Source organism: Marmota marmota, unplaced genomic scaffold (genome assembly GCF_001458135.2).
Source record: "Marmota marmota marmota unplaced genomic scaffold, marMar, whole genome shotgun sequence".
NCBI classification, from domain to species: Eukaryota; Metazoa; Chordata; class Mammalia; order Rodentia; family Sciuridae; genus Marmota; species Marmota marmota.
Window position 1 is genome coordinate 6599436 of NW_026000136.1, and position 19263 is coordinate 6618698.

The window sequence follows — 19263 nt, forward strand, 5'->3', positions numbered from 1 at the left end:
CTTTCAGTCACTTCTCTCCCTCAGATAAGATGGAGACCTCGTGTTCTCTGCAAGCTGCACCCTGGAGCCAGAGCTGCAGCTGTGAGTTGGGTGACTCTGCACTTTTGCAGTAGGTTTTTTAGATATTAAGAATCTGGGTTGCGCTGAAATGGCAAGATCTGCACCAACAAATTAGAAACAACTGTCAGCTAATTTCTTGCAAGTTGTTGAGAAACATGTTTTCTGTGTGTTAAATGTTACTTGAAACTCACTCCCGTGCTTAGCATTGCCTTTGCTAACTATCATCCTGCCAGAATTGCAATCCAGTTTAAAAACAAAATGCAGCCTTGGATTCCTAGTCAGTCATATTTTTCCACAGATAAAATGAAGGAAGATTAGGATTTTAATAGCTAGGATGGAAATAAGCTTGGCCAGGGAGTTGCAGAGTAAAACAACCTTCTAGTAACAAACACTCAGAAGCATTTCTGTGTGTGTTATCTTTGCCTTCCATTCCCAGTGATCACTTGCCCCTAAAAGCCATACCTGTGACATTCCACATGGGCTGTCTGTATGCTGGGTTCATCTGAGTTGAAAGCTGCATGGGCTCAGTAGTAACAAATGTCCAGTCTTATGCACCATTAGATGGCATCCTTATGCCTAGAATCTAATTAGAGCCCCAGGCAGCCCTGCATGTGGGTAAACACAGCTGTTATACCAAAGGGGAGCCTAAGCCAAGGGGCATGTTCATCTTCCCGAATGCTTCACTGAGGACTGTCAGCAGAGATGAAGGGCCTGGGCCTCTGGGATCTGGAGAAACAGGAAGGTATTTCTGGCATCAAGAGACAGTTCAGGTCCCTGCTTCAGACCAGTTAGCCACCTCCCTGAGTGGTGGTCATGATGCCTCTATTGCAAGTTGTGGAGTGCTGTGGACCGAAGGGGCTATGGGTTCCTCCAGCCAAGGTCAGGAAGGAGCCCCTGGTCCCGACAGTGTTTTGTGCCGGTCGCTGGGCAGTGGGAGGCTGTGGGGGAGAGGACCGAGCAGCTCTTTCAGGGCTCTTCCTGGTCTAAAAAGTCTTTCTTCTGACCTGGAGTCAGAGAGCCAGGTACTAGCTGAAACCCAACAAATGAGAAGTCCCGCCCTTAGCTTTCCCGGGGGCCAGTGTAGTCTCTGCAGAGATGGAAGTTCTGCCAGATGTAGGCAGTCATGTGGACTTGTCACCAACTCGATTCCTCCTGTACTGGAAATGTTGCCAATTAAATACATGGTGGCAAGGTCAGGCTACATCTTCCCGTCCTGCTCTCTGCCTTGCATTGTGTTCTGTGACCTCGGTGTAGGCAGAAAGCTGTGTCCCTAGGCCTCTTGGCAGCTGTCGACATTTCCTGGGGCATGTGGCCCCACAGCAGAGGCCTCCCTTTGCCTCCGCTGACCTGTGCTGTCTCCTCCCCTAGGCTTATGTTAGCTGGGGCCCCACACCCTTCCCCTCGGCCTCCCACTCCCACACCTACTGCATCCTCCTGGTCTCAGGAGTAGCCTCATGTTTGTCTCTCCTTCCCTGTCAGGGGTTTTAGGCAGCAGGGGTTGGTTCTCATTTGTTCCTGAAGCACCTAACATGGGCCCTCCTGAGCTGCCCTCCTTCCCCCAGTGGCTGCAGCCTGTGGTGCTCAGATAGGGAGCCCCAGGCTTCGCTGGCTTCAGGCCAGGGCACTGGTATCAGCTGCAGCAGAAGGCCAACTGGGACTGATCCTTTGGCTTGTGAGGCAAAGGAACAAAGGCCCTTTGCCTTCTTGGACTGACCCCATGTACCTGCCAGCAGCACCTTCACCCCTTCCCCCAGCACTCCCTACACATCAGGGTCTCTCTGTCCTTTGTGCTTATGTCTGTCTGTCCTCCACTGAGGAGTGAGCTCCTAGGCACAGCTGAGTATGCCGTGACATTGGACAGATGGATGGAAGACTGTGAAATGGTAGAGCATGGACTAAATAAGAACAGCGATTTGTAAACTCTGAGGACCTTGTGTCTATAAGCCTGATCTGTGTGGACCCAGGACTGTCAGCTTTGGTTTCCTTCTTGAGCAGGAACAATGTCTCGTGTTGGAGGTTCCTCTATCTTCAGACTGGGAAACTGAAAGACCTGGGTGCAGAGCCGATGGCATCAGATGGCCGGTGCCTCTTGCCCCTTTTCCTAACATCTAGCAAACTTTGCCTCACACTACAGATTTCTAATTCTGGGTTAAAAGAAGAGCAAGAATAAAGATTTAAGTGTTTTCTCAGCACCAACCAGCGAAAGCCCTTGCAGCTGCCATGTCTCACCCCAGGGTTGTTTTTTGGTGCATTCTGGTGTTGCCAACCAACGTGGGCTGCTGATGTGTGCAGCTGAACGTGGATTAAGACGCCGTGGGAGAGCTCTGCGTGACTGAGCCCACTCCCGTGTGTGGGGCCTCTGTTCTGAGGCTGCCGCCTCTGCAGGACACAAGCATGGAGATGGTTTTCAGTTCTGGCTGGGACACAGGTCCCACAATCAACCAAGGCGACAGAATTCTAAAAGAAAGTGTGCCGGGGCCCTGTCCTCGCCCCGCCTCTGGCTTGCACTGTGATGGTAGGTGAGGCCTCACCCCTTGAAACCTTGTTTCCTTCTCTCGAACCAGGAGTGGGGCCCTGCCGGGGTTCTTGGGGTCTGAAACCATGACATTGAATTTCTGGGAAAATGGTCTGAATCTTTCATCATATTCTCTGAGGTCCAGTTGGGGTGAGGCTGAAGACTGGTAAATTAGGATGGGCGAAGCATGGTGTGCACAGGAGGCCATCCTAGGAAGAGGTCCCGCGAAAGTCCCTGTCTGGAGGGACTTCCCAAGACCATTGTATGGAGAGCTGGGACTCTGTCCTAACCTTTAGTGAGAGTGTCAGGTCAGGAGGTTTTAGCCTGGATGGAATAAATGTGTGTCTCTACTAACCTCCAGGTGACACGATGTCTTCTGCCATGGCTGAAGTAGATAGCCGTGACCTGGGCAAGACTGTCCTGGAAAGTGGCAGTACAGGAGCTTTCATTTCTTGTTGCAACCAGGGACATCTCACTGTCCTCGGCTCCACTTTCCTCTGCTTGGTCTCGTCACTTGATGCATTAGTGAAGCATATGTATCACTGGGACTCTGATCTATTTTCACATCCTGCTGCTGAGTTCAGTTTGTATTTTGTATCCCTGTGCGTCTGCAGATTCCACTCTATGCATTTAGAAACATCATTCTGAGAAGGGGTCACTAGGTCAGTGTCACCCTGTGATCACAGCCGAGCGCTGGCAAGAGAGCCACCTCAGCCCAAAAGCTTCCCTGGCCCCCTCAGCACTGAGCTGGACCGGGTGGCCGCCTTCCCTGTCCTCCAGGAGCTCACGTATGCCTGCCTGTGAGCGCCTCGACGACAGAGCCGGCGTCTGCCTCAGCACCTGCATGGCCAGTGCCTGCGAGGCTCGAGGCTGCTTGTCCTGAACCCCGCGCCGCCTGTCAGATGGCAGCTTCCTGGATGGTTGACGCTCAGGTCTTCTCGTGTTATTCCAGTTTTAAACAAGATGTCTCAGAAGAGAGGAAGTTTATTGTCCCATTTGTGCCACAGCGAGAAAGGAACCAAATGCTAATCACGTCCTGGGCTAGTCAAGTATTGTGTTGGGGAGAAAAAGAGTTAGCCTCCAAGAATTTAGTGATTTTTGTATTCTTGTAATAACTGCAGCTGTACCACCTGTGTGTGTCTCGTCACTACAAAGACCTGCTGCCCGCTCTGTCTCTGGTGGGACCCTGGGTGTGGCCTTGTACTTATCTGTGGATGTTACCCTGGGCGGATCCTGGCAGGGGCACTCACAGTGTCCCTGGATTACCTCTCACATCCGCCTTGGCTTTTTATAATTGTCTCAATAAAGACAAATCTTAAAATGCTCCTTCTTTTGTTCTCCTTGTTTTTCAGGAAAGGAGAAAAAGTTGCTACTGTGAATTACCCTCTTACATTTTAACATTTGCAGTAAAAAAATCTGATTAAGGGGGCTGGGGTTGTGGCTCAGAGGTAGAGTGCTTGCCTACCATGCATGAGGCACTGGGTTCGAGCTTCACTACCACATGAAAATAAAGATACTGTGTCCACCGATACTAAAAAATGTTTTTTAAAAAATCTGATTAAGGTCTACAGACTGGGCACATTCTCAAAGTGTTAAGGGTGCGGGCAGTTAAATGAGCACGTCTTTGAGTGTGGACTTGGGCTGGGACTGAGGAGGTGGGAGGAAGAGGCTTCATGTTCTGGAACCACGCAGGTGGGCAGGGGACAAGTTTCTTTCTTATAGACCTGAGTCCGTCGCCAGATGACAGCTTATCAAGAGGACATCCAGCAGCCTCAGCCTGTGCAGGGCTCACGTTCTTCCCTCCCAAAGTTGCTTGTCACTTGGTCACTCCTCACAATGCTGAGTGTTCTCAGTGGCTGTTGAGCAGGCAATGACTAGGGACCTAGGTCCTAGATGAGAGGCGAGAGCAAGGCCTGTGTACCTGGCCTCTGTCCTATGTGGCCGGAGCTCTGTATCTATGGGACTTTGTCCTCATGTGTCAACTATCTAAGTGGCCTCTTTGTCTCTCTGCTCCTCACAGGTGCAGGGAAGGGGAGGGTCACATGGCCAGAATCCATATGCACACCCAGCCTCGTCCCAGGGAAAGGTGCACCCTTGGGTGCATGTGCTTGGTGGTGAGGTGGGGCTGGAGAGATGGGTCATACCCTACAGGGCTTAGTCAAAGCCACACAAGGGCAGCTAGACGGCCGTCCACACCACACCCGGCCTACTTTCTGACTCTTGGTTTAGTGTTCCTTAAGCCAGCACTGCTGAGGCTCAGTCACACCACACGGTGAACAGGCTTCTGGAGAAGAACGGCTCTTCTGGTGCCGTGTGGTCTTCGCCACTGAGCTCTTCCTTAGCCTAGTCTGTTCTAGAGCGTGCGTCACCTGCCTCTTGGTCCCCAGCTCAGCGTATCAGGGTCTTACAGAAGGTTTGGCTTTCCCTGACTTCTCTCCCTTCCTCCCTCCCTCACAGGTGTGGTGACCTCACGGAGTGGGACACCCAAGGGCCATGCAGGCCTGCCCCCAGGTCCCTCCCCATGTAATCTCCAGGAGGTGGTCGGCAGGCAGCAGTGAGGTGACCAGTGGGGAAGGAACACTGGTGTCCTGCATGGAGCATGGGGCTGCACAGAAGTGGTCGCAGTAAAAGTCTTTGGTTTAATGTGCCTCTGGGCTTTTCCCAAGTCCACTGTCTGCCCAGCTGAGACCTGCAGACCTGACAGCCCTGCAGACTGGGCAGGAGGAGATGCCTGCCCCTTTGCAACTTCCTCTTCTGTGTGTCAGCCAGATCCCAGTTGTTCAGGACTCCAGGTGGATCGGGAGGGACGCTCGTGGTGGAGTGGCAGGCAGGCGAGTGTCTGTTGGACTCCAGGTCAGGGCCCATGGAGGTCCTGAGGGATGTGCCCCTGTCCCAGAATGCCTCCTAGCAGGGCTGCGTTTTGTCCTGCACTCAGCTCCTCTTTTTCCTTACTTGTGAAGCCCAAGAAAATCTGGCAAAGGCAGAAGGTACAGACCACAACTGGAGAGAGACGGTCCTAGATGCAAGGCATGGCTCAGCTCTGCTACATCCTGGCACAGCTCTCTGGCTTGGCTGCTGGGCCCTGTGCTCCCAAGAGCAGTGGACATGACCGCTCAGCAGCTGGAGGAAGCAGGCTGGGGTGGGCTCATCTTGCCTGCCAGCAGCCTCCCTGGATTGCTGAGTCAGTCTTCCTGATCTTCTCTGGTCCATTCGGTCCCCAGCAATCCCCCCTCTCAGGAAGGTACTGTTTCATACTTCTCTGGACCCCAGGAGCAAGTGCCTCCTCCCACAGGCAGGAAGCACAGACATGCAGGGTGGGCCACTGAGTCTCATACACAGGGCTGCCTTGTAGGAGGCCCTCATCTGCCTTGGCCAGGCTATGGGACACAATGGAGTGAGCCCAGGGACAGCAGGCATTGAAGCCAAATCAGAAATGTGTGCCGTACACATCAGTTTCAAAGATTTTGCATGGGAAGAGGATGCAAAGTTCTACTGTAACCTCTCATGCTCATTCTGTTGGCACCCACCTTGATCCTGTGGGGCCACACCACTACAGGTCTCAGGCTCATGCTGTCTGACTTGGGTGTCCCTGCTGTGGCCAAATCCACAAGTCCCACAGCCTACACTAGGAGCAAGTGTTCTGCTAGGGCATAACCCCAGAGCAGAGGTGGTGGCGTGGGGTGCTGGTGTGAGTGTACTGTGTGACACATGTGGGCTGGTGTGTGCTAGGTCAGAGCTTGGGAGGGTCCCGGCCACAATGAAGAGTCTTCATCCACATCCAGCTGAGTTCTAGGCCTCTGGCTCCTTCTGGAGCTGCATATTCTGAAAATAAAGCATGCCAGACGGGAGTGAGGGGACCTTGCTCTGTGCGCAGAGGTGAACGTAGGTCATTGAGGCATGTGAGACTCTTTGAGCCCTGGACACAGTCCCTGGGGATGCTTCCACCCTGCTGGTAGGTGCTGGTGAGAAGGAGAAGCCCCAGCCCCTGGCCACTAAAGCCAGCACTGCCACATCAATTAGGTGTGCACCTTGGTTTCCACACTGGGAGTGTTCCCTGGCAGTAGAAATGCTGTAAGCCCTGCTTCCAGTGAATTGAGAATCATACAGGGTTAGGGCACTTGTCCCAGACCCCTCTGCAGCTGGCATGTGGTTGGCGCATTCTCCACTGCCCTCCGTAATTCCAAGAATGCTTCACTCAGTGGGCGCTCAGAAACCCCAGGCCTTGACGCCCAGGGCAGCAGCCATCTCCCTGCACACCTGCTTGGTGAGGCGCTGGGCTGGACAGCTCCTGCATTTGCAGATAGGTGGCGTCACAGGCTGGGGCTGGTGGTTCCCAGCCTCCAACTGTGCAGGCGAGACTTTTTCTTCACTCTTGGGAGCTCCAGGAAACAATGGGCCCTTTTTCTGCCTGCCAGGTTACTCTGCCTCCAGACACAGGAAGCTTCTGTTGATCACATGAAGCCCAAGTGTGGGGCCAGAGGCCCTAGCAGGACACCTAAGGCCAAGGCATGTTGGCCTACAGGCTGGACCTGGAGCACCCGGCTCTGTGTGTGACCCTCTACCCCACCCCGACCTTAAGGCTTCAGAGTGGTCAGTCAGAAAATTTCATCCAGGCTCCTGACACCCTCAATTGATTAAGTGTGCAAACAAATAACAAGGCCACGCCTTTGTGGTGGACAATACCCATGTCACAGCTGTGTGTCATGCTGGTGCTTGCTGCCACATTCCACACCATAACTCCAGAGGGAGAAAGTGCTGCCTGGTATCTTTCTTGTGGCTGAAAGCCCAAACCCTGGGGCATCCGCCTCAAAGACAGCCCCCAGGGCACCCTCACCTGGGAGCCCGGCTGGGCGGGTCAAGTCCTGTCACAGCAGCAATCCTTGTAGTTGCTGCTCCCAGAGAGCGAGGTTTCCAGAGAAGGGAGTTAAGATGCTTGTGGAACAGGCAGACGGCACAGTGTCCTACTTGAGTGGGTATGAACTGAACTTTGGAGACCGGGTTTCTGTGGCCATGGTGATCTGCAGTGGTAGTCGTGACTCTTTATCACCCTTAGAGCCAATCCTGCCTGCTATTTCCATCACCCCACATTTCTAGCCTGCAGTTCAGAACGGGGAGGAATGGAGTTCCTCCTATAGAGGTAGGTTCTATGGGATCCTTGGAGCCTGTCCTCAAATCCACGGCCCTAAAGGGGCCCGGGAAAGGGAAGTGGCATATCTGTTGGGAGCTCACCTGTCTTCCTTTGGGCTACCTGTTGCACACTTTGACAAAATAAGCTGAGGTAGAAGCACCTGGCCCCCTGCAGGCTTGCTGTAGCTCAGTGCTGAGCCTTCACAGAGATCAGGGAGCTGCCCTCGCCTCCTTAGCAGATAGCAAAGCCACTTGGGCCACAATCTGCAAGGCCCAGGGCCTGTTCCAGCCCCACCCAGCCTGGGCCCTTGCATTTCCGGGGCTCCTGGAATAGACCACAGCAGATGCAAGTCTTGGTTCCCCCAAGAACATGCAGGAGGTGAGGTTGGCCAGAGGGCCTGGGCAGCCAGATCAGAGTTGGGCTCCCTTTTGAGACAGGAGTGTGGAACTTCTGGTCCTCTGTGAGCCGACAGGTGGACATGGCAACCTCACCTATGAGGTCTTAAACTGAATGTGGATCATGACTCAGCACAGAGCAGCAAATTCTCAGAACACTGATGTCTCTGGCCCCAACCCTGCCAACTTCATCTCTAGGGAGACCAACTTCCACACGCCTTTGTGTGACTCTCTCTCACTCTGGAACCTACAGGTATCACATCACTAACCCTGCTGTGGGGGACCAGAGGGAACCAGCCCTTTAGTACATCTGACCTGAGAACACTCACCTGGCTGTGACTAAAAGAGGCCCAGGATCCCCAGGAGGAAGAGAATTCCCCTGGGTATACCTGGTGGCATGGTGCTGTGGTGTGACCCCCGTTTGCCACATGTAAAGTGGGCAGTGAATAGTGGGCTGGGACCACAGGCATGCGCAGAGCAATAGCCCTGGTTCACCTGGCAGTCTGCCTACCTGGGGAGGGCCTCCTGCCACACCACATGCCCCGCTAGGCAACATCAGGGTGAGACAGGCCAGGAGCACAACCTGGTACCCCCAAATCCCAAAGGGCAGAGCCCTGGGCTGGCAGCATCCTGCAGCTGGGGTGGTGCAGCCTGTGTGCACACTCAGCACCTGTCTGATCCTGGCACGGTGGCCCCCAAGTCTGGTGGGTGTGTCTGCTCCTCCCCAGCAGATCCCCTCACAGAACGCCTGCTCCAGACACCCTGAATCTGCTAGACCTGTAGGAGGCTGTTGCTGAGATTTTGATTTTTACTTCATTTCTGTTTCATCATATCTAGGATACCTGTGTAATAGTATCAAGGTAGGTGGTCCCGCCAAGGGGGTGTTACAGGCCCAGGTGCAGATTCAGGCAGTGGGTGCCTACTTTCATTAAGGACACTATTGTGTCCACGTGGCTTCAACCCAGAACTGCCCACCCCATGGAGAAGATCCTGGCCTATGGGGTGGACTCAGGCAGCATTGAGCCCACTCCTGGGGGTAGGCAGGACGCCTAAAGAAGCGTCTAGTGAGTCACAGGACCAGGGTTTGGCCTTCTTAGGTCCTTTCTTTACTCCAGGAGGCCAGTCCCCAGAAGGGGCCCTCGAGGACCTCATTGGATACTTGCCTTCCCTTTACTGACTGGCGTTAACCTAAGCCAGTTAAAACCTTAGAACCCCTTAAATGAAGTCGATGCATGTGGTAGTGGTAGGTTAACGCTGCTATTTCTAACGAGGGCCTCCTTTAGAAAGTTGTCAGACCACGGCAGCTGGAGAAAACTCGTTCCAGTTTGGGGAGGTGTGTAAGTGCCTGTCCCCGGGCACGGTGGCCCCCAAGTCTGGTGGGTGTGTCTGCTGCCTCCAGCTACTAACTGAGAATGGCAGACCTTTGGTGGAGGAGCACAGCTGAAGCCAGGGCCCGCCTCTGTCTCCACCTTGGGAATTTTGTGTGATAGGAGGTAGAGAGTGCCACCTCTCTGGCCTAGGAGTCGGGGTCTCAGATCTGTGCTGGCCTCCTCAGACAGTTTACATGCGGGTAGGTCTTTGGCGTCATAATATGCCCTATTTAATTGGAATTGGCAATTGGCGGCCTTCACAGTTTAGGAGATTATAAATGTAAATCTCAGTTTCTGGCCTCTCAGAAGTCCATGGGCTGGGCCTGCGTCCAGGCGTGGGCACCCGGCTCACTCCTTGGCACTCCCAGTGGCTGCATTCGGTGAGGCTCTCCAAGGAATAGCTTCTCTCCAGGAGGCACCTAGCTTTCTCAGGGTAGGACCTGGGTACTGGGCACTGTGCGCATCGGGGTTGCTGGCAGCCAAAAGTACAGTGGGTTTTAAAGAAGCTGTTATTGGAGCTTCCAGAATTGTAGGCTTCAGACACAACATGGTCTGAGTGCTGGACATTCAGGAAACTGAGGGATAAACAGCTAGAACCCTGCAGGCCCTCACACTGTCCTGTGGAACGGCCCCTGGCCTTGGTCTCCACTCAGCCTTTGCAGTAGGGAAACTGCCCACATGCAGAGCCTTGGAAGTCCTCAGGGAGCCCTCAGGGAGCAGACAGACATCCCCTTGTAGGACCTCTGACCCTCTTGTCTGCATTCTGCACCAACCAGGGTTAGGGTCAGAGGCCAAGGCGCTGGGCTTGGGATGAAGCTGTCATGTGCAACAGCTGAGGCAATTGCTTCCACCTCTCCCCACCCTTCACAGTCCTCCCCAGCCTGCCAGCCTCCCTCAGGGTCAATGCTAATAGACCCCAGGCCTGCTGTCCACCCCCTCCCCCACAACAGCCCTGTGGTTCAACTGAGTGGACTTTTGCCCTAGTGGTGCGGTGTGGCCTGCTTGGCCATGGGGGCAAAGGCCAGGCCTGCACTGGATACCAACTGTTTGCTGCTTTTTGGTGCCAGATTTTCTGTGGCATCTGCCTAGTCAGCCCTCCTGGCCTGAGAAATCGTTTCTGATCTCGGAGTTAGTCAGAGGCTGTCCCGTGAGAGCCAAAAATGGCCAGGTTCTGAGGGGGCACAGCTTGCCCCCTTGGCTCCTTTTCTTGCCCCTCAGCTCACTGAAACCTGCCCTCAGGCACCCTGCCCTCAGACCCCATGTCCACTGACCAGCCCCTGCAGAGCAGCAAAGCCTCAGCCACAGGCCCCTCCTCTCAGCTGGGCCTGCTGTGTGTGGGAGTTGCCAGCCTCTGGAGTCCTGGCTTTCCAATCCCAGCCCCTCTTTGAACAGAGCGGGAGCTGCAGAGAGACCTGTTCTTGTTTTAGCAGATTCAGGGTGTCCTGGGGGTGAACACTCTGTGAGGGGACCTGGCAGGGAGGAGGGAGCCCCTATTCTGTTCTGGGTCCTGTCCTTTTTGTCTTGGAGGCAGGGGCTCTGAGAACCTGTGTGCATAGGGGGTTCGCCCTTCTGGAAGGCATCCTGGTGGGTACCCTGTGCCCTTTCTGGTCTCCTGGTCTAGATCAGTAAACACCAGTGTCCTGGATTTTCATGAAGGACAAAGTGGGTCACGGCTGCTGGCTTTATTAGCCCCTCTGCCCTGGCCAGAGTTGCTCAGCTGCCACTTGATGCTTCACTTCCCGTTGTTTTCTGTTCGCTGCTTCTTGGCCCGAGATGGCCGGGAATCGTTGCTGCAGAATGCCCTAGCCTGGTCAGAGACTCCCTGTGGGGTCTTCACTGGGAGGACCCCTTACTTAGCAAGGCTGGTGCCAGGCAGCTGCAGGTGTCATCAGGGCTGCTGCCCTCTGGTGGTTGCCTGTGGTGACAACATGTAAGCCTTCTCCCCAAGAAACCCAGCTCTGCCATGGAGTGAGAGGGCCGTGGCCTGCCCTGCAGGGGCCTGGGAGGACAAGGCTCTGCAACAGGTCAATCAGGGAGGTGCTGTGGTCGCTTCATTCTGACACACCAGCTCTGACAGGCCTGTCCTTGACTTTCAGGGAGAGACAGCAAGTAGGGTACAGGCCCCAGGCCCCGAGCTGTCACCAGAGGAAAGGAGGGTCCTGGAAAGGAAGCTGAAGAAAGAACGTAAGAAAGAAGAGAAGAAGCGACTGAGAGAGGCGGGCACTGCCGCAGCCCAGCCCCCGCCAGCCAGGCGCTCAGGCGCAGAGCTGGCCCTGGACTACCTCCGTGGGTAAGAGCTGCACACGCGCCCACACGAGGGTCTGCTGGCACCGCGGTCACAGATCTCTGTGTCCCCCTTTGCTTACACAATACCCTCAACCTCTGCAACCCCAGACTGGACCTCGGGATGGGAGGTCTCCCTGAGGCCTACGGTGGCCTCCTTCAAAAGCCCTGTGTCCAGGGGTCTGGCCTTGCTCAGAGACAGCACGTAGGTGAGAGTGCTGGGCTGGAGAGAAGTGGCCCTCTGCTGAATGCCAGTCAGGTGCCTCCCTCGTGCCCTTCCCTGCCTGCTTCACATAAGCCTGGGGCAGTCACATACCCAAGAGTCAGGGCCCTGGGAACCTCCCTGTCGTGGTGGTCTCCCAACCCCACCCTTGGCCAGGGACACAGCACAGGGCTGACCTTGGCTCAGGTCCTCATGGTTTCTCCTGTGGACTTTCCAACTATCCCACCCCTGGCCACAGTTTTGGTTCCTTAAATGAACCCTCCTTTACCCATGCCAGAGGGGGCTTTCCCATATACAGCCTGAACACATAACCCCATCCAAGCGTCCCTGCAGGTCCACATTGGGGGTGCTGCCCATGGCCATGGTCCCTCCATCTCATCCCCAGTGACTGGGCTCCTGACCCTACTGCAACCACCTGTGCACGTGTGCCCCTACTTCCTGCTCTGGGCGGTAGGGGAAGAAGCACTGACGTGCGATACGATGTGGGTGAGGCTGCGTCATGGTGCAGACACGGGTTGCCGTTCTTCCCGAGTGGAGCATTCCGGCAGACACAGCCACAGACAGGAGTGTGACAGTGGCAGCGGGGACAGAGAGCAAGGATGCTATCATTTGGTGGGTGCAGGTGCCAGCTGGGAAGATGAAAGCCGGTAGGTGGTGGACAGTGGTGGCCACACAACAGTATAAAGGTACTTAGTGCCTCTGAACTATGCCCTGCGTCATCCCACAGCAGGTTTGACATGGGGGAAACCCAGGTGACAGGTAGCCGGGTGCCAGCCTGAGAGAAGACAGAGGGGTAGTCAGAGTGGGTATCTAAGCACGCACTTCTGGGGTGGACATGCCCAGTCCTGATGCCTGCGCTGCTCACCATCCTGTGAAGAGCGACCGCTTCCCCACGGTCACTAGCAGGGTCCTTTTTCATTTTTCAAGCTTCCCCTATTGCTAGCGCTATATAGAGTGATAGGGTTGGGTGCCAGTGGCATCCATGCAAGCATATCCTCTCAGATCAGAGCTGGATTCCTACAACGTCACCCAGAGTGAGTGGGGGCACCTTGTGGGGTGGACCTGCCCCTGAATGGGTGGGAAGACAGTCCCTGACTACACTGTCTCGGTGGTGGAAAGGAGACAGGGTAAGATGGCAGTCACTGTGGCACCTGTGGAGTGCTGGTAACCAGGGGCCCCTCTCAGACCCCATCTCACTGTGAGCATGGATGCAGTCACACCACGGTCTCCCTCTGGGCTAACATTGGCAGGGCCACAGAGGCAGTGTTCCCTCCCCTGTGGTCTCCTCTTGTGGGATCCAGCTGCCCAGTTGGGGTGGGACCTCAGGAATGCAGGAACTGCAACTCTGGGGCGTGGGTCTGGGGCCCACTGTGCCCTCCTAGCTGCTTGGTCTTTTTGCTCCCAATGTCCCCATACCTGCCAGCAGTCAGCAGCCACTCAAAAGGCCATCATGGGGTGGGGGGCAGGCCTAGGGCCACTGGTTAGGTCCCTGGTCTAGAGGACACAAGGAGCTCCGGCTGCATTTGGATCCAGGCCTTCACCACAGGGAAGTCCCAGGCTAGAACGGGGGATCTGCTCAGTGACTGAGTGTGCTGAGGGGCTAACGTGGGAACCGACCCCTGGTCTGTGGGCAGTCGAGGGACTGAAAGCACCACACAGTGGCTTGAATTAGGAAGGGGTATTATGTGGGAAGACACCTGCGATGGGCCTCGGCTAGTGAGATGAGCAAGGACTCCAGAGAACTCAGAACAGCCGGTACCAGACCCAGGGCTGAGGCCCAGACCTTGTGGGATGGGGTTCATGTGCTGTTCCAGGGAGGCCTCCCTGGGGACACGGTGCTGAGAACCCTGAACTCCCCCTCAGAGGACCGAGCGGGAAACGCACCCTGATGTCTCTCCCCCTCCTTCTTCCTACTGTGTCTGACAAAGGAGATATTTCCAAAGGGCCCACCCCGTTTCCACAGAGCAGTTGGTAGAGGGAGGGGCTTGGGGCTGATAGACAGCAAAGGCGCCTGGCACAGAGCCTGAGGGGTCTGTCTCCAACCCTCACTCCTAAATGTCCTCTTTCCAAGAGGGTAAGTCAGCTTCCTACAGGGACATGCGAGCTGGAGCCTTGACCATGCAGGTAGCATCCGTGGCCCAGCCTTCTCTTGACTCTGCACGGAGTCCCCAGGTTCCAAGAAGGTAAGCTGGTGTGGTTACCTTTGCCCCAGGGACCATGTGTGAAGCAGGACAGAGCTGTGGTGTTCCCACTCCAGCAGCCGGCAGGATCTGCCAGCCCTCAGAAGACAGGCGGTGAGGCTCGAGGCCCAAGCCCTCCCCACTGTGCCCTCCAGCTGGAGTACTGCAGCCCTGTCGTCTTCTTCCCCTCCGTCTTTCTGTCACAGACACCTGTATTCCTGTGTCTGGGCAGTGGCTTTGCCCTTGCCTTACCCGGGATTCACTCAGCAGTCCCTTCCCAGCGTGCGGGTCTCACCTCTGAGAGCCTGGCCTGCCGTCCTGGCCCAAGTGCTCTTTGTCCTCCTCTTTGTCCTCTTCTTCCCCCACAGCCCTGCCAGCACTTAGGGGCCAGGTCAGTTCAGGCACCACCAAGCTGCTGTAGCAAAGACCAAGCACTGCGAAGCCCTGGGATAGGACATCTCTGTGCCTGCCTGACAACTGAGCAGCCCAGACTGGCATGGCAGCCCTCCTTCTCCCTCTCTCTCGGTGCACACTGCGAGGCCCACAGGCTGTCCCTGCCCCCATGAGCAGGAGGCAGAGTGACGCACTTCCTCATGGACACTCCCAGCCCCACCTGTCCTGGCCCAGCCTCCACTGACCTGCCTAGACACAGGGAAATCTAGCTGTCCTACTCATCAGAGGAGGAAGGGCCGCCAGGGCTTGGCAATCCCATGCAAGAGAAGCTTTTTTTCTAAATATTTTTTTAGTTGTCAATGGACCTTTATTTTATTTATTGATATGCAGTGTTGAGACTCGAACCCAGTGCCTCACACATGCTAGTCAAGTGCTCTGCCACTGAGTCCCAGCCACAGCCTGCAAGAGGAGCTTTTTGAAGAAGCCTGAACTCAGGAAGTTCAGAATGCTCACTTTGTGGTTGAGAGGTCACAGATGAGTGGGATTGAAAGAAATGGCCGCAAGCCATCCAGCCTTTATGTCCTGTTACAGTGTGGGCCAAGATTGGCCAAGGGGCTCGGCAGCCTGCTGAGCTGGCACATCTTCCTGACCAGGACTCTCGGCACCATGCTGCCCCCAGCAGATTCAGCTCCTCACCTCAGAGAGGGACTGTACAAGGCCCCAGGACACCACAGCTTCAGCCCTTAGCACAGGAGGGGCTTGGCCAGTCCGCACTCTGAGATGCTTGTCTCGATTTCCTCAGGTGGGCCCAAAAGCATAAGAATTGGAAATTCCAGAAGACGAGGCAGACGTGGCTCCTGCTGCACATGTACGACAGTGACAAGGTCTGTGCACACCCCAGGGGAAGGGTCTCCCAGGTGGCAGGCCTGTGCAGAGGTCACAAGCTGCAAGACTGTCCTGATGGTCCCATGGGGAGCCCAGCCTTCCCCCCCACCTACATTTGAAGCAGAGTGACTCCTGCCCCTGCCAGGTCCCTGGCACCAGCCTTGAAGGTCCAGGCAAACCTGCACCCTGTGGAGGCCCCTGCCCGTGTGTGCAGGGCACAGGTGCACACTTCTTTTCAGAGCCGACTTTATTTCCTGAAGGGAGATGGGATCTAGACACACAACCCCAAGCCGTGAAGGCCCGGCCTCCACAGGCCACAGTCATGTAGCCTCCACACTCCCGCGGGCACCCAGGGGCGTTCCTTCCACACCAGCACCCTCAAGTTTCCTGTACACCGTTCCAGGCATCTCAGGTGCGCTGTATGTGTTAGGGTGCAGGGGACACCTGTGTCTGCAGACAGACCAGGTGAGGGCCATGCCTGTCTCACCTATGTCCCCGTCTCAGCCAGGACATCCAGACACAGATCTGTGGCCTGCCATGGTGGGTGTGCATTGGTTTCACTGATCTTGAAATGGAACAAATTCAGAGGACATTCATTTCCCCCCACAAAGTGGCAGGTCACAGAGATAAGTATCCATGCTGTCTCTCAAGAGTGTTATAGTTCCAGCTCTTATACTCAGGGCACCAGTTGCTTAGATTGCATCTGTCTGTCATAAAGAAGGTCTCCAACTTTGTGCCTTTGCTTATGGGTGGGTGCCTAGCATCCTCTGCCACCACTGGAAGACTATTTCCCCTCCATGAATTGGCACCTGTTGAAAATAAATTGGTGGGAGGTTGGTTTCTGGGCTCTATTCTATTCTATTCTGTTGATCTATGTGCCTGTCTTTATGCTAGTACCTTGCTGTCTGGAAGATCAGGAAGCCACACATTTTGGTGGCAGCTGCCTCTTTAGAGGTGACAACACAGTACCCTGGAGCCAGAGCCCAGTCAGGCCTGCAGTGCACCCTGCCTACTGTGTCCTCCGACCCCAGACTGTTTGAGCTTCTCTTCTCGAGTCTGCTGAGCTCTGTCAGGCCTGTCTTCCATCCCCCAGACTACTGTGAATGTCACCGCCTCACCCATTCTTTATCCTAGCTAATCTATTTCTTTAAAACTTGCTGGTTTGGTGGCATTCAAGAGGGCATGGTGGCGCTAGCCTCTAAACATAGGAGCATCTGAGGCTGGTGAAGGAAATGGCTGAGGCAGGGAAGTTGGCCCTCTCTTCCTGTGTACCTGGACTCTTGTCCTCGGCAGGGCAGGAACACCATAGCTTGAGGGCCCTTCACGTGGCCCTGCGGGGGCCCAGGTGGAAAAACACTGTGTGCCCATCTTCTGCTGCTCAGGTCTCTGTGTCGCCTTGCTCTGGCCCTGACCCGCTCCTCTTCTCCCGCCGCCAGGTTCCCGACGAGCACTTCTCCACCCTCCTGGCCTACCTGGAGGGGCTGAAGGGCAGGGCCCGGGAGCTGACGGTCCAGAAGGCGGAAGCCCTGATTCAGGAGCTGGACGAGGCGGGCTCGGAGGCCACCCTGCTGGAGAAGGCCCAGCGCCTCCGACAGGTGCTGCAGCTGCTGTCCTAGTGCAGGGATGGAGTGGCACTCGGCTGCCCTGGGCTCTTCAAGACACATTGAGGGTCTTCATTGGCCCAAAAGGAGCAAAGAGGAGCATGAGTAGGTCAAGCCACGTAGGGGAACCAGACCCTTGGAAGGACCCCTGGACCCTCCTTCTGAACTCCTGACCTGCCTTGACCAGGGACTGTTTTCATGGGTGACCAGATCTTTGTACCTTCAGAACAGCATGATCTCCCTGAAGAAACCCCGGGACACCAGCTCCAGCTTCAGCCCCAAGTGGCCCCAAAACCCAGATATCTATTTTTCTACCAGGGGTATCTTAAGAATTGGCCCTCCCCACCAGCTGTGCTTCCTCAGTGTTTGGGGTGTGGGTCCCCAAGTCAGTCCCTGCACCTTTCATCTGACAGCCCTTCCAGCGTGGGCCTCGCCTCCTTGTGTGGCCTCCAGTCTGGCTTCAGGGAAACCCTTGGGGGCAGCAGTCCAGAGCCTGTGCCTGTGCTGCCCCATTTTCAATAAAAATCAGCCTGTCCTCACTCTGGCGGAGGTTGTGGAGGGCTGTCCGGGTAGGCATGCTTCAGCCGCCACTCCCGTCTTCAGGAGCCTCCCAGGACAGCATCCCTGCTCTCTACTGACATTTCTAGCAGCCATGCTCTCAGGTTGCCTTTTCCAGGTATCGTAGTGACCGTCCTGGCCAGGACATACCCCTGCACAGCAGAACAGGGGTTCCCACCCCTGACTGTCCAGTCACATGGGATGTGCAGGAGCTGGGCAGCCAGGGAGAAGCTGCCGTTGGGGAGGGGAGCCGCCAGGGTAAGAAGGGCTGAGGCTGAATCCAGGCTACCTGCAGAAGACCTCAGGGCCCAAGAGTGGCCCCAGTGGTTCCCAGCCTCCTCAGCCAGTGAGAGTGGCACCAGCCCTTGCCTGGTCACCTTTACAAAGCAAGATGCTCAGGCCTCAACTGCCACCCAAGAGGGTATCCTTAAACACACCTATGGCCCTTGCACATGGCCTTTAATAAAAGAGTGCAGGCCCCCCTCTGAATGATCAGTATCCCCCTGGAGCCAGCCACTGCAGGACTCCTGAGGCAGACAGAGGACACAGCCCCACCTGGTCCTCTTCGGACATGTACCCAGCCACAGGGGGCAAGCTACCTGTGGGTGCTCCAAACTCACCCATCAAGCCACTCCAGCTACACTAGTGGACAAAAGTGAGTTGTTCCCCAGGCCTGGTGACTGATTCTGGTCACCAGCGCTTGGGTCAGGAGCGAAGCACCATGTGCGTGCACACCTGTGGGCAGCGGGATGGCAGTGGCCTTGCTGGGTGCAGCCCCCGCAGAAGCACATCCCTTTCTCCCAAGGCCAGTCATAGCCTGTGCCCATTCCTAGCCTGGGCGAGCCTGGCATGCAGACCCCTTGTCACCTGTCACCACAGATCCCCTAGACTCTTGGATTAGAAGAGACCCAAGGGTCTCACCACCAGGGTCTCGCCTGCTTGCAGTCTGGGGCTCCTTGCTGCCCCCCAGACAGTGTGTGGCCCTGGCTCTGTTCCTCTGCAGTGGAGATGCTCATCACACAACATGCCCACATATCCTGACCCATGTGGTAGCCACTAACCCACGGTGGCCCTTGGGAACAGCATGTGAGGAGTCCTGGGCCTTATGCCATTGGATAGGGTCACAAACAGACCGCCCTCCCACCCCCACCCCCCCATGGATCTATAANTCTGGTCACCAGCGCTTGGGTCAGGAGCGAAGCACTGTGTGCGCGCACACCTGTGAGCAGCAGGATGTGCAGTGGCCTTGCTGGGTGAAGCCCTGGCAGAAGCACAGGTCTTTTTCCCAAGGCAAGTCATAGCCTGTGGCCATTCCTAGCCTGGGCAAGCCTGGCCTGCAGACCCCTCGTCACCTGTCACCACAGAGCCCCTAGACTCTTGGATTAGAAGAGACCCAAGGGTCTCGGCACCAGGGTCTCACCTACTTGCAGTTTGGGGCTCCTTGCTGTTCCCCAGGCAGTGTTTGGCCCTGGTTCAGCTCCTCTGCAGCGGAGATCCTCATCACACAACATGACCACAGATCCTGACCAATGTGGTAGCCACTGACCCAGGGTGGCCCTTGGGAACAGCATGTAAGGAGTCCTGGGCCATATACCATTGGATGGGGTCACAAATAGACCCTTTACAGCCTCCCTCCCCCGCCCCCATGGATCTATAATCCGCACGCTGGCAC

General features: G+C 55.8%; 1 protein-coding gene across 1 annotated transcript in view; it reads left to right on the top strand.

Moving 5' to 3' along the window:
- Positions 1 to 17572, top strand: part of CUNH7orf50 (chromosome unknown C7orf50 homolog) — a 117304-nt gene extending 99732 nt beyond the window's left edge. The window contains exons 3-5 of the mRNA XM_048785371.1: positions 11565 to 11758; positions 15350 to 15431; positions 16869 to 17572. Of these exons, the coding sequence (XP_048641328.1) occupies positions 11565 to 11758; positions 15350 to 15431; positions 16869 to 17048 (456 nt within the window). The 3' untranslated portion in view covers positions 17049 to 17572. The remainder of the gene's footprint in view (positions 1 to 11564; positions 11759 to 15349; positions 15432 to 16868) is intronic.
- The last annotated feature ends 1691 nt before the right edge of the window (positions 17573 to 19263 follow it).